Here is a 15,192-nt window from a genome sequence, read left to right on the forward strand (position 1 = left end):
ACATTGGCCTCTGATCTTTAGATTCCAACGGTGTGTACTTTCCGCGGTTCTTTTCACTTAGCCCCCAATTTGTAAGCTTTTGTGAGCAGAAGCCATGCCATGGGTATTGCTGGTATCTGAACTCCAGATCAGAAAAGCGTTTATATACTGTTATGCTAAAATTAACGTTGCATGCAGGGGCTTGAAAATAAAATGCATCATCCTAAATCATACAATTCTTTGCTAAAGAAAATCAACAATTTTCACTTAGCATAGTTGCATAGAAGAATGTAATACAGAAAAAGGAAAAAATATTAGTAGGGAAATTGATTTTTGTAGGTTCCTCACGTTGAATCATGCGTTATTTTCAATTGGCTAACATGAATCTTTGTAAGTATTGCATATACTATTTAACTGGTATGGATTTAAAGTTGGTGGTCTAAGGTGTAAAAATTCTCAGTTTAGGATGATGCAAATACAAAAGAATCTCAAAGCTCTCTGCAAAACTTTAATGTATATAGACATTTATAGTAGTAAGTAAATGGTTGAGACTGGAGCCTTTGCTTCTGATAAGCAAATCTGCAAATGGAGTAAGCGTACTTCACATAGTTTAAGGTAACCATTAGAGGAGCATAATTAGTGGTCAAGGAAGCTATTATGGTATTCCTCCACTGAAGCTCAGCATCAGGAGAGAAGAAAATCAGAAAGGAGAGTGATTTTAAGCAAAGAGAAATGGGCAGAAACTGAATAAAATAAAAAATAATATTGTAGGAGAAATAAAAATGAAACTAAATATTTTAAAATGAAAACAATTCAGTTGGTTGTGAGGTGGTGGATTCCAGTTACAAAAGAAAAATCTGTGCTTCTAGTTTGGAAATTAGACTGCTGAGTTTCAGAATTAGCAAGACTAAGACTCAAATTCCACATGCAGCTGAGTCAATTGACAGCTCTGCACAGAGGAAGTCTCAACTCCCCTCAATCTCTCCTTCCTTATGCTGGCACACATTTGAGCCTGCAGTGAGCTCTTTCAATTTTGAAATCTGGCAGAAAACAATTCAGATTTTTTTAAAAAAAATTGTTCTGCCAGATTAGCAGGTTGACATGGCTCAGTCATGGATACAGTGATGGATACAGGAGAGCAACAGTGAGGAAATAGTTAGGATTGTGACCACCACAAGTTAAATTGACTTAAAGTACTACAGGAGTGCCAGCTGAGAGGCTTTTTACATCTTCAAAAATAATTTCTGACTACTTTGACAGCAGTGTAAAACTTCTGCCTAATCGTCCAGAACTAATTTGTAGCCTGGGAAAAAGTCTTAAGATAGCATTTTAATTTTTTACATTCTAGCATCAGCTGTTGTATTTTCTAGGTAAGCTTGTCTGAACATGTTTCCTCTGAAATTATTCTCCGTAAGTTTTCCATCTGATTGATTCCCATTCCATTCTGGTTTTTAAAGGTCTCAGCTTTCTGAACTCAGTCATGTGCAGCTACACAGCGGCTTATTTTTACACATTCCGGAAACAAAATTCCATTCATTTTTCCATTTATTTGAATGACTTCAGAATTGCCGTAGCTTTTCAGGCTGTTCAGAACTTTGTTGTCTGTATTTCCCTTGACTTAAAGAAAAGGACTTACTTTGCTTCTTCCCAATGATGATGAGTGAACTCTTAGATAGTGTCCAAAAATTTGCATTCCTTTTTAGGTTTGCTTCTTAAATTTTCAGCTATATCTTGTAACTGAAACTCTAATTGTACTTTTCTGTGGTTTTTTGGGTTTGGGGTGGGGTTTTTTATTTCTATATAGAATTCTACACACATTAAAGGAGGTTTTTAATGCGATATATTATGTATAAGTATATAATCTGTAAAGTTAGAGAATATGTGAATTTAGGTATTATTTTGAAATATTCATGAGATTTTTGAGTTCAGGAGATTAAGAGGGACTAAGTTGATTTATCCTGTTGTAGCAAATGGATTTTAAGCTGCTTTTGCTTTTGGGTGTGCACCTTGTCTACTGGAATATGAAATCATAATTCTGCAGTCTCTGAAAGGCAGTTCGACTGTACATATTTCAAATACCTGTATGTGAGGAGTTGGTTTCTCCTTATGATTGGATTAGAACAATAAGTGTTTAGGGAACCAGAGTGTCTGAACAATATTTAAACTGATCTATACAAAAAGATGTGGAAAACAATCGAGGATGAAATCTAGAAATGGGAAAATGGGAGAATTTTACTGTATAGCAAGGACTCAGGGATCATTCTGAAAATGGGTGGAAACTGCATATCAATATACAGTTGACAATACAATATGGAGTGAGAGTGATGGGCAAGGCGCTGGTAACAAATGTGTAGGAAGAAAATAAGTTACCACTTGAAGAGTGCGGTATTATTAGGGCTGATTTCTTTTTTTTTTTATATTGACATTGCTTGTTCTCCACAAAGTTGATAAAATATCCATTTGGCATTTAAGGTTAGTTGGAAGGCTACAAAGGAGATCCTACATGGAAATATTGCAGGATTATCCTGTCGAGAACGGTTTCCTGGGCATGATATAGCAGTATTGATCCAAAGTGGCTCGGTGACTGCAGTTTGCTTCAGCCACAGTTCAGGTACTCAGCTGCTTTGTAAATGAAATAGGAAAACTGTTAAATGAATTTCTGGTGTAATATGTGATCCAGAGTCTGCAGCAAGCTGTTCAGATACAACACTATAAAATATGCAAAGATCAGCAGCAAATAGAACCACAGAAGTCTTGATTATTTCTGTCCCAGTATAGCCTTTAACTTGCAGAGAAATTTGATCAAATTTATACAGTGAGTCCTGCTAAATGGTTACTTAAGTACAGTGCCTGGGTTTCTGCTGAAGCAGCAGATTTTTAAAATAGTGCGTAGAGCAGCAGGGGAAGGATGGTGAAATTAATTATTTAAGATAGGCCTAATACATACTTCTCTCATTCTAGGACAGAAAATTAGACTTAAAGAATTTGTTTTATCATCTAGGTTCATTTAATTACTATATAGAAAACAAATGCTAATTAGTTGATTCTGGTAACATAGCATTTTAGGAAAGAAGGGGTGAAAAAATTCCGGTCAATAATTTATTGGGGACTTTCCAATAGGTTAAGCAGTCCTTTATTTTGGCTAGTCCCTCGATATTCAGGTATCTTATGATCCTGGCCCCTTCTGGAAAGAAGACTACATCGTGTTTGTTATACTACAGTCTCTTTTCAGTATGTGAACTATGTTATTACCTATAATTGCTTGTGGGAGATACAGTTCTGAAACATGGCCTACATGAAAAATGGTAGATTCTGTTATTTATGCAAGGTATTTGAAGTCTTAGGTGGAGGGGAAAAAAAAATAAAATGAAAAATGTGTGGGTTTTTACCCCAGACTCCAGAAAACACTTTTTACGGAAACTGTTGTTTTGTTGCATTGTTTTTTTTCTTTAATTAAACAACAACGATTTTAGGAGAGTCTCTCTAACTATAGGGTATATATATAAAAATTGCTAATATTGAGATTTTTTTCTTATTGCAATTGAGTATTTTTTTTCAGAATGTAAGGGTTTTTTTTAAAACACTACTAGTAATTTCAAAACTAAATTACTGTTGCTGTCTTAATTTTAATATTCAGTATTTATAATTGCTCTTAAAATATGCAGCAGAATTAAATTTTATATACAAAGTTCAATATCATAAGAAACTTGTGTTACTAATTTATGAAAAATAAGTGGTTCTTATTTGTCAAAATCTGGATGTTAAATACTGACTTTTATGTATGTGATAAACTCCCAAAGCCAGAGGTGCATAGAGGTGCATATCTTGAAGCAAGAAGCTGGTTTAATTTCCTTTAACACGAGCAGTGGATCTTACTCCAGCTTCAAGTTCCTTTTTTTTTTTTTTTTTTTCCCCAAGAACTATAATGAATAATTAAAATTAGACTTATGTATGTTTGAATTAATCTGGATGATTACACTGGAAAACTGTGACCGTGTTGAAAAAAGTCAAATTATTATAATTTCTGCTATTCTGGAGCAGTTAGAAGAAATTGAATAATGTTGTATGATTTTTAATGATTGACTAAGAATCCGCTAATCTTTAGTTACAAAAGTTGCTAATATTAAAAGAATTGATTACAAAATGAAAATCTGATGCATGTATATTTTTCTGTAATACTTATGTCAAAAGTCTTTTGGCTAAATTTATGAGACTTTACCTTATAAAGCTTTTAAAATTATTTTTAATGCTAAATCCATAATACATAGAAATAAAATGATGGTGCAAACTGATAGAAGAAACTTTCATGCCTTCCCTTGGCTCTCTTGTGTGACAGCATGAATAAATGCTCAGGGCTAGCTGGAGTCCAAGCTGCTTTTTGTCAGTTTTATCATCAAGTGAGTGCTTGAACAGCTGATGCTCTTACCTGATAGACAACTCAAGAGTACACACACAGGGTTGCTTCTCGGCAGCACATGCTCCTAATAGGAGCCTTCAACAGCAATACTGGCTTGCCTTTCATTCTTGGGGCAGGAAGGGTTACTTGCCTGCGAGATAGCCACAGGTTGCAGCTCTATTTGCGGATAAGGGAATGTGTATAGTTGGTCAGGTGGGCCCAGCGGTGCAGCTCCTGGGGAAGAGGCACTCCTTAAAGGCCCTTTGTGCCAGCCTCTGTCAGGCAGCACTGAGTTCTTGCTCCTGTCTCTGGAAAATAAGCATTGGCTGGCCTCTAAAAGCTGAAAAGAAAGCTCAATAAATAGCAAAGAAAGCCTTCTCCCTAGCAACACACTGCCTTGAGCAGCTTGAGCCTTCAAATGGAAGGTCATATGATTGACATATTTGTCCCCTAAAGAGAGTGCACACAATTCGTTTTTTCACTTCTCTGTATTTTTAAGCTGTGTGAAAGCAGGTTTTAGCCAGCCATACACGACAGGAGACTGGCCTGTTGGAATACTACCTCCCCCTCTTTTTGGACTTCATCAGCTCTTGAGAGCTCAAGAACAGGAGAGACATATCTTTAGAGTACCAGTAAAATGCACATAAGACATATATGTGATATTATATTCAACAGAGCTGTGGGTTGCTTGTATACTTGTAAGCAGCTGGAAGTAATTGTGATCTTTCAGTACTCATTCACTTTTTTGCAGCTGTTGAGAATTTCTGAAAGATACATACTGAGTCCATAGGTCCTTTTACACTTTCAGTGCTGAGTTTCCTCAGTTGGACTAGAAATTTAAAATTTGGTTCAATTTTAAATGTTTGAGCATCTTACATTTTAAAAAAACATTTCTGTATCTGGTACCTTTATACAGAGTTCTAAATTAAACAGTTATTAGATGACTCCTCCTTAGGGGTTGTGTGTGTGTAGAAAAAGAGTGTAAACAAAACTGTGCATTTTCTATTACTTTGAAAATAAAACAATTTATGCAAACGTTTCACAAAAGAGAATGTATGTGAAATGCAGAAACAATTTTTTAAATCACATTTAGCTGTTACAATTCTTGTTGAAGATTGTTGAGCAGTAAGTGTGACAGTTCAAGAAGCTGTTGGAAGACCACTGCTCCCTGAATACTAACATTATAATTGGATAATCCTAAACGTTCATGTTTTTACTCTGTATTGTAATACATGAATTTATTTTAATTAGTCTGTATTACCTTTTCAGGACATCTCAAGCTGAGGATAAAAATATCTTAAAAGTTACTACTGCAGCTTGAATTCCCATGTGGTAGTCTGCAGCCCTGAATCCTGTGTTTAATGAAACCCGTAAGAGAAGGTACACTTGAAAGATGTGTACTAATTCACAGCAACAGTCTTTGTACTCCTCCTGACCAGCAGTTAGTTTTCTTTTGTTGCTCTAAAAGAGACTTCTCATGTTCTTCCTAAATTTGATATGAAATGTCATTTTTCTTATTTTATTTTCTGTGTGGGAACAGATTAAAAACATAATGGACATGTTTTCCATATGAAAACATGGGGTCATATTTCAGTATCATTTTGAGAATAAAAGGCTTTGTTTATGTACTAAAACATTAGCATAGCTGGAAACAAAATCACCTGGCACTGGAGTCTCTAGAGTTTGCAACAAAATACTAGTTTTGAAACCCCTTAATGAGGTTTGTCCCATCCTGTCCCCTGTGCTGTCTGAGTTCAGTGTCTTTGCACTTAAAGGAAATTTACAGGCATTCAGAGTGTATAAACTCAAACTTTGAATAGAAACCTCTTGGGATGACAGAGGAAAAAATAAATGTTACATGTCAGGCCAGACTTACCTACAAATATTTTAATTAATTGTTCTGTTGTTGTATTTCTAACAACTGCCTCTAATCTGTACCTGTTAGAACAACCACCTTGATCGTAGGTAGTTGCATAGCATAAGTTGGTTAAATTACTTTTATAATTCACTTAAAACTCAGGATGGGTTGAAGCATTTGTCACTATTAAGTGGAGTGTGTCAACGCAGTCACATAGTGTTTGGGCACTGCTCAGTCTGCTCAAATGGCTACAGCAGGAATAAAGACCTACATAATGTAGGTTGTGTTTGATTTTTGCTCTGTTCAGATTCCTAGGATGTTCATGGTACTCGGGATGTTGCTGGTAGAGCCATATGCAGGAAATTCGTACCAGAGGCTTGCCTGGTAGTATCTCATTAAGCATGCATACAGTTTAGCTCTTGCTTTCAGAATTAAACTAACCAGTGAGGAGGAATTTTGAATATCTAGCATTCCAAAATTAGAAATACCAAAAATAGTTTAGCTCTGAGAGGTTTTTTTAACTGGATTGCACATTGCTAAAAATAGCTCTAATGCTTTAGATTGCATTATTGATAGCTATTTCATTTGAATCTTGATACAAATGTTAGCAAATGTCTATGTTAATAAATCTTAATGTATTTTAGTATAATTCTGCCTTTCTGAAAACATTTTAGAAGGTACTGTATAAATGTTTTTTTCTTTTTGAATTTTTGGGGGTTCAGTCTATATATATGTCATGAAAGATATATTGCTGTTCTAGAGCTTTATAAATTGCTGAAGCTGTTCTGTGTGTTGTATAGAGGTTCTTGTCACTGATTTTATTAACACCATTAAAGGTCGAGGTGTGAGGGAAAGATGAATGGTAATACTAAAAAAAAGACTAAACAAAAAGAAAATTCTGGAATTAAGTATTGTTGAGTGTCTAGTACAATTGATCTGAGGGACCTTATTTCCTTGAAAGCCCAAAACCATGTGATTTAAATACAAGCCTGTCACATCTGTCCTAAAGAAATGTTGGGACAGACATAAAAATCCCTTAAGGTCAAGCAGAATGCTACCGGTGATTCCCTCTGCTCCCCCCAATATATTAACAACTAGTACCCAGAGGGTATATGGTGAAGCAAGTCTGTACGTTCCACTGATGCTGTATTTTGGTCTGGCTTATAAAATGCAGTTCATGTTGATTTTCTGTACCTTATCTGTATTTTCTTCTTGCAGAAGTGTAAAGTGGGGGAGGGAGGGCATAAGGACTCTCAAAAATATTACTGGTAAGCCAAGTATCATGATTAAACATGGATATGTCAGATAAGGTGATGGGGAAGTGTAAAAAGATACACTGCCTTTTCCCCCTAGTGTATCTTTAACATTATGACCAATGAATTTGTCAAGTGAAACAGCACAGTCTTCTTTGCATATCATTTGAACTGAGAGCTTGCTTTGAAGAAGATAAGCAGACTGTATTGCCCAGAAGAAATAATGATGCTAATTTATCTTTGCCTGTCCTCATAGACATAACAGTGTGCGTCAGCATTGAAAAGGAAATGGAGAAATAACTGAGCTATAGCTTGCCACGTATTCAGTGCTACAGTATTGTTGATGACATACAGGGCTCTAAAATACAGCTGATCTTAAAGTAGTGATTTATTTTACTTTGTCTCAAAAGTATTTGGAAAAGTTACCTCTGATATAAGAATAGCTGCCAAATTATGCCAGAAAAGACCTCTTTGGCAAATTGTCCTCAGCATGAACAAAGCTGTGTTGTAGGCTTTCTGCTTCATCGCCATCAGAAGTGTATAATCAAGGATGAGAAAATCTTAAGTAGCATAGGTTTACCAACAACTTCTAATTATCAGTATTTACTTCCTGGGCATGGGAAACTTAAAGTCTTGGAATTTTTTGAGGTGAAGGTTAATGATGGGATGTTTTCCCTTACACTGGGTAATAGAGTAGTTTACCGGAAGTAAAAGCCTTTGCAAAGTTAAATCTGATGTCTTGCAGTAGGTAATTGATTAATAGTTTAAGTACTCACATTCAGATTCTTTTTAAAAGCTCTTTTTTTGTGTGTTTTACATATGGTTACTTGTCATCTTGCCTAGTATTTCATTGCCATGGGTACTTCCATCTTTTAACAACTTAGATATTAAAAAACAAACTTCCAAACGTAGATTAGATTTTAAGTGTGTATAACTTAGCTTCAAGAATTCCAATGTATTTTAGCCTACGATCTTTTATAATATATTTTATAATATATTGATGTCCGAGATCTGGGTTTTTTGTTTAGTACATGTATGTCTAGGAATTTGTAGTATATTGTTTGTGAGGTTTTTTGTTTATAAATTATGAATGGAAGGTTTTTGTCCATGAATGGAGACATTCATGTGTAAAGGCTGTTTGACTGGTGCATGGTATGTTAGGAATACTTACTGATCTACAAGTGAATTGCAGTGGAACATTTTTCTTTGTCAGGGAGATAAAAGCATTCTAGAGCTGGGAGAGTCCGGCTAGTATCACAGTGCAAGCCTCTACGCTGCAGCTGTGCGGCTCTATAGCAGCTGGGTGCTGTGGGAAGGCAGGGTGACAGACACCTAAGCGGTGGCAGTGCCTCCTGGATAAGTAGGAAAAGATCAGTAACAGTAAAATATTTCAGTGGTGCTGTTGTGTTATACCAAAATTTGTATTAAATCAATGAATTGAAGTTGGCTTATATAGATACGTAGTTTCAAGAATAATGAAAGCCTTTGTATTTATTGTATTTCCAGAGATGCAGTGGTAGAAAAGTTATGTTTATTGTATGTGGCAACTGTAACTGACTTTTGTATTTGGAGAAGTGTTTTAAGTACCTATTTTTGTTCATTAGTGTAATGTTCTTCCATAACTGCGAAGTTCCCTGCCTTTCTCTTTGGAGTGTGTGTAAAACTAGTTAATGCCTTACCTGTGTACTAAAAATGCAATGTGTTACTGGAAAAATTCTCTACGTGAAGTAAATGTGGAGCAAAGCATATGGCCTTAGACAATATATGGTAGCTGTAAGAGGTCTCTCTGAGAGTGGCCAGAAAGATGCCAGAATGCTGTTGAGTGTTGCTGTTTAACCAGAGGTGGTGTGGGGCAGACAGGAAGGTCGTCTGTATGAGAAGTTGATGAGGTGCTTGGAAGGTAAGTGCTGCTCTTTGGTGATCTTGCATTGCTGGTGCTGCCTGGTCATTCTTTCCATGAGCCTGGTGGGACAGGTCTGCTGCAGTTGTCCGGGGAAGATAAAGACTGATGTTTGGCCTCTGTATTTGCAGTTGATTTATCTATCATTTTGCTTCACCATCACTTCCTCTTCCCCCTTGCTGCTGCTTCTCTGATCCTGAAAGGATAGCCCTGGAAGAGCTTATAAAGGACTGCTCCCTTAACCAAAGCCAGACTTGGGTGCATTTGGTGCAAAATAAAACCATCTGCAGCCTTTCCTAGGGTTGGGCTCAGTTCCGTTCATGAGAATTCAGCTGAAGTGCAGGGATTTGTGACGGAATTGTAAAAATGTCATCCAAAATGCATGATGTTTGGAAGCTAAACTGTCAATGACGGTCACTAACATCACCTATATAAATGTATCTATATAATTATGAATGTAGGAAGAAGGTGTATTTGTTGAATTTTCCACAGAACTTACTTTAAAAAGAAAATAAGCATTGTACAGGAAAGGTATATATGTTTGTACAGAAATGCTAAAAGCCTTCCCTGCCTGCCTTGGTAATAATGAGAATCAGAGTAGGTTCTGAGACTTAGCTGGGTAAGACTGTAAGGCTCGAGGAGCTCTGTCAGGATCAAGATATCATACAAGTAAGTGGATTGTTTGGTTTGTGAATTAACTCAGCTGCAGTCACCTCCTGTGTGGGTTAGTTGGGGTCCGGCAGCAGTATGACAGGGCAGTATAGGCACTGACTGGCTCCACTAGACGTTAGCTCATGGATCTCTGCTCCGTAGCAAACATTACTACTTGATCCTTCTTTTCTTTTAAGATAGTATCTTTCTTCTCTACTGTAATTTGTTATAGGGTTCTCAGAGTTGACTGTACACAATCTACCTGTCATCTCTGAAGACTGTTGTCATCTTTTGAAGTCTTTCATTGACATAACACAGTGAATGCATTTCTGTTTGGAGTCTGTATGTCTGTCTTACACCTTGATACCGTATCTATCCAGTGTGTGTGTTTTGTGTATAAATAGGAGGTTAAACTGTGTAATGCTCTTAAGGGCACACTATATGCGTATGAGAATCTGAGGCATTTATAGTGCCTAATAACAGTTTCAGAAGCATTAGTTAAACAAAAGAATTCTCTGAGGGTCTTGGGGTATCTGAGGTTGAAGTATAGCTAGAACATTGATATCATTTAAAAAATAAAGTGCTTTATCTGAGCTCCCTGTTTCATGACATGAAACAAGCTCTTACTAATAGTTTATTACTTACTGTATACTCATATGCATTATTACAATCTGCATAGTCAGTTTATTACATAACTGTTTCTTGTTTCCTCCAAAACAGACAGTATTGCTCAGTGTTAGAGACAGAATTGTGGTTTTAACTGAGCATCAATGTGGTCAGTGTTCTGTATTTCATTTGAAATTGTTTTATTTTTGGAAGTGTTTCCTCAGAGACTTCACATAGGTGGCACTTGTAATTGTTACTAGTGTTTTGAACCTTATGACTATTAATCCTGCTCTGATAAAGATTAGAAAACAAGTTACTTAAAAATATAGTGGTCACTGGCATTTGATCTCCTTCAGGTCTTTTTATTGCTAGCCCAAGTAGAGCTGAGCTGCTGTGAGGAGTTCTGACTGTATGTTCACAAAACTATAATGCCAGTTGCCCGTGCACTGTTGGCTTTGTTAGGATTTGCTGCTTGCATCTCTTCAGTATTTGTATTCAGTGAGCGGTTGCAAGTGCTTACATTTAAAGAATTATGTTTCAAGATACCATTTAAGTTTTTTTATTAATCTGCATGTTATATTGTACATGAGATATACAAGGAAAGCACTGGAGATTTAAGAGGATGAGAGGCTTGAGTCAATCACTTGAGCTTCAACTTAGTAATGCAAATCTAGCTTTAAGTGACCTTATTGATGTTTGCTCAAAGTAGCTTCCTTTTGGTACAAATGACTGAGCTTTGTTGTAGCTATTGTACAGGTAATGTACTGTCCCTTTAGAGATTGCCTTTGTATCCCTGATGCAACCTCTCTTTGCTTTAACAGAGAGCGCCTGCAGAAATGCCTGGAGCTAAGATAGATTGCATCGGTGTGCCTCATTTGATCAATTGTCAGCAACGGATAGAGAGGATAGGGCAGGCGAAAACATGCGCCCATTCTCTAGCCCAGCTCCTGAAATTTGAGGGTTTGGCTCTTGGTGAATGATGATCAAGTTAGAGAGATTGATACCAGAGAATGAAGGACATGACAGCATATCTGAAAGGGTCCTGACCACTTCTGTGACTTAGGCCTTGAAGAGAGGTGGCAAGCGACCGTTGCAAGTTTAGGGTGTGAGGGGATAGCAGGATTTTGAGCAGTACTAGTAGGGTGGTGCAAATAGTTCTAAGCACCCATGTCTTGAGGAGATAGTATTGTATAATAAACAGTGCCATCTTCTGGGAGGAATCGGAATGATGCCCTAGTGGTCAGCATTAAAGATGTTTTTTAAGTGGGGTGGGTTTTTTTTTGTTTGGGTTGGGTTTTTTCCTATCTAATAAATACTTTGAAAAACAAAATACCAGAAGTTGAAAGACAGTGTTAATGTCTAGTAATGCAAGTCCACATCCTACATCTGTGAATTATCGCTGATACAGTCTTTAAGGAGTAGTTTTGAACTGTGCTTTGAAGTCTGTTTAAAAGAACAAAAGTTTATCAACTGCTGAGCAGTACTCCAGAGAAGTAAATCTCAAAAATAAAAGTTAAGGACTTGGTCTGCTTTGTATGCTGAAGTCCGTTATTATTTTTGTAAACATACTTTGTAAAACCTAGGTAGCTGCAAACATGTTTTCTCATAGGAAAGATAGTGACCTATAGCAAAATGTTAAAGATCCAAAGTAGAAATGATTACTTTGTCTTTTATTGCTTTTAAGTTGTTATAACTCCTTTTTGAGGGGATGTCAGAGGGGGAAAAAAAAAAAGTTTTCTATTTTAAAATTATTGTCCTATAAATAGTTACATTTGGGAAATATTCACTGTGATGCAAAATCTGGGATTAGAGTTACTAAAATTATCCTAGCAAGTGGAATGTAAGATTCAGCATTTACTGTGACTCATTAATGGTGTCAGATCAATCACCTGAACTCTTTATTTGGAGGAAGTGAGCAATTTTAGTAACATTAATGGAACTATATGGGAGACAAAGCTGACATGGTGAGAAGATTTTTGTTGTTACACGCTTTCAAACAAATAACTAAAGAAACCCAAGCAAAAAGCCAATAGCAAAGTATAACCATAGGGGGGGAGGGGAAAAGAGGAATCAATGTTCAAAATTTTTATTGCTAAAATAAGTTAGATAAGGTATATCCAGAATGACAAGAATTTGTGGGCTCTGGATAGACAGATTTGGAATTGTTTTTATTGCATCATGATTGTCTAGGTAATTTACCAGCAAAGATGCAATGGAATAATATTTCTTAAAAAAACCCAAAATTCTGTTACATGTAATTTGTAAGTCTGTTCTGAGTATGTAATGTTAAGCATGCTATAATCGGTATGTTTTGTGTTCCAGAGCATCTCATTTTAATGACTATGGTGTCTGAGGTTTCTGGATAATACAATACTTAACTGTACAATTAATTTGTAGTTAAAATGGTAATTGAATGTGTATTTACTTTTTCAGTATTCGTGTTAGCTTGGTCTGTCACGGTATTTAATATATAAAGAAATTGTCTAACTTTCAGTATATTTTGAATGTTTAACAACAACATAAATTGTTACTGTGTTTACTTTTTGTGTTTACGCAAGTCCTCAGTTAGGACTTTCATTTCTGACATCTGAAAGTAATTTAGTGTTGACCCATCTTACCATGTTGATTTTAAGTCGTTGATAAAAATCAGATGTTAAAGTTTCCATTGCAAGGGGTGGTGGTCCTTGAGCATACCTCACACTAAGTACTACACTTGCTTAGATACAATTAAAAAACTTTTTTTTTTGTCTTGTAATTTAGTAAATTACTTCTCCACAGTTTGGGAGTGAAGTATGTAGAACAGTATTTTGCTTCAAACTACCTGAAAAAATATTTCCATATACATTTGGAATACTGTGTGTATATAATCCTATTAACTCTAAAGTACTTTGAGACGATGTTCCACCGGTGCAGTGCTGTAATGGACGCAAAGTTATTTAATAGGACGTTTTGGTTATTGATGGTGATTGCTATTCTTTGTGGCTTTTAATTCTGTTTTTTTGTAATCGCTCATGCTCTTGGAAGTCCTAGTTCAACCATCTGTAAGAGTTGTAGTTTAAGACAAGTGAACAACTCTCTCTGAAATCAATCTTTAAGATTTTCAGAGTGGATATCACAGTATGTTATTATCCAGGTCCCCATTAACTTGGAAAATGCTGTTCCAAACATCTGGAAAACATTGTTTGAATAGACAAGATAAATAAAAATATAATCAATCCTGTTTAGCAAAGGAAGAATGCAATACAGCTGACATTGAAGCTACCCTCTTTTCCATCAGACTGAGAATTTCAGCAGTGGCTTTCAATACAAGAAGTAAGGTGGTAACTTAAAGTGGATGCTAACCATCTCTCTTGGGTTTCCTATATCTTATTTTTCTGTTTGGTAGGACATAGACTAAAGAAATAGTAGTATTACTGGAAAGACAAGTCAGAAAATGTCTGGTCTTGAAAATTGTACTAATTAGAAATTTTTGTTGGTAACTGGAGAAACAAGCTTTTTTACTGACTGCTGTGTAATATTTATGCAAGTTGCAGGATACTAATGGAGCAGATAACTTCAGGGAAGTAATTTACATTGAAGCAAAAACAAGAATGATGTATACTGTGTAAATAGTAGTTATATCCTAATTGGAATATATCTACATGTGCCAGAATTATGAATTCTGTCTTATACCATTTGTTGATGTCCTGTTTGGAAAGCCAGTCAAAGTTTGTTGTTTATTTTTAGTTTGGCCATCCCCACCCCCAGTAGTCGGTATTGACTACAGTGGAGCAAGTTACAATAAATTGAAGTTGCTCAAAATTTGTGGTGTCTATGCTTCCTCTAGCCCAATAATATAATTTTTTAAAAGATTCCTTTAGAGTACATGAAAACACTTACTAAAACTTTCAAAATTTCCTTAAACAATTTCTGTCAAACACAACTTACACTTACCTTACTTATTTTCATAATTTATGGTATGAGACTTTTTCAAAATTCCTTTATCAATACCACTTAATGATAAACAACAGGCAACTTGCACTTACTTGTAAGTAAGACAAAGCTTATTTGTTTTGTGACTAACAGTAAGCCCGTATTTTGCTTCGTTAAAACTTGAAGGCATTTTATTCTAGGTCTCTTAGATCTTGTGCACTAGTGAATTAATAAGCCTGACTTTCTTCCCATCTTTTTACACACAGGCAGAAGGAGAAGACAGCCTTAAAAAGATGCAGCTGATGGAGCTTGCAATTCTGAATGGCACCTACAGAGATGCCAACATCAAATCACGTAAGTATGTCATAAGCTCGAGGGTCAATGCCGTAGTAATGTTTGCAGGTTTTGATTTCTAAAGCTATTTTTTAGCAAAGAGTAGCAACTGTGTTGGAGAATGGAAGGCAGTAAAAAACCAACAAAACAGTAGGTAGCTGTTGCAAAAGATATTCTGGAGATAACTTATGACAGTTCCAGGGTTCTTTTGTTTGGGTTTCCCCCCTTTGTTTTTTTAAGCAGTATGTCTGAGTTGAAATATTTACAAATATATAGTTTAAAAAAATTCAACCCTTAAGCTAGA

At 35.9% G+C, this 15,192-nt stretch overlaps 1 protein-coding gene across 3 annotated transcripts in view; it reads left to right on the top strand.

The window, feature by feature from the left end:
* QKI (QKI, KH domain containing RNA binding) overlaps positions 1-15,192 on the top strand; it is a 167,451-nt gene that overhangs the window by 136,017 nt on the left and 16,242 nt on the right. For all 3 annotated transcript variants that reach the window (XR_012632865.1, XM_074896646.1, XM_074896647.1), the window contains exon 5: positions 14,822-14,909. Coding sequence is in view for 2 of the 3 variants with exons in the window: in XM_074896646.1 (XP_074752747.1) it covers positions 14,822-14,909 (88 nt within the window). In the remaining variant the exon portion in view is untranslated. The remainder of the gene's footprint in view (positions 1-14,821; positions 14,910-15,192) is intronic.

The sequence above is a fragment of the Athene noctua genome, chromosome 1, assembly GCF_965140245.1.
Source record: "Athene noctua chromosome 1, bAthNoc1.hap1.1, whole genome shotgun sequence".
NCBI lineage: Eukaryota > Metazoa > Chordata > Aves > Strigiformes > Strigidae > Athene > Athene noctua.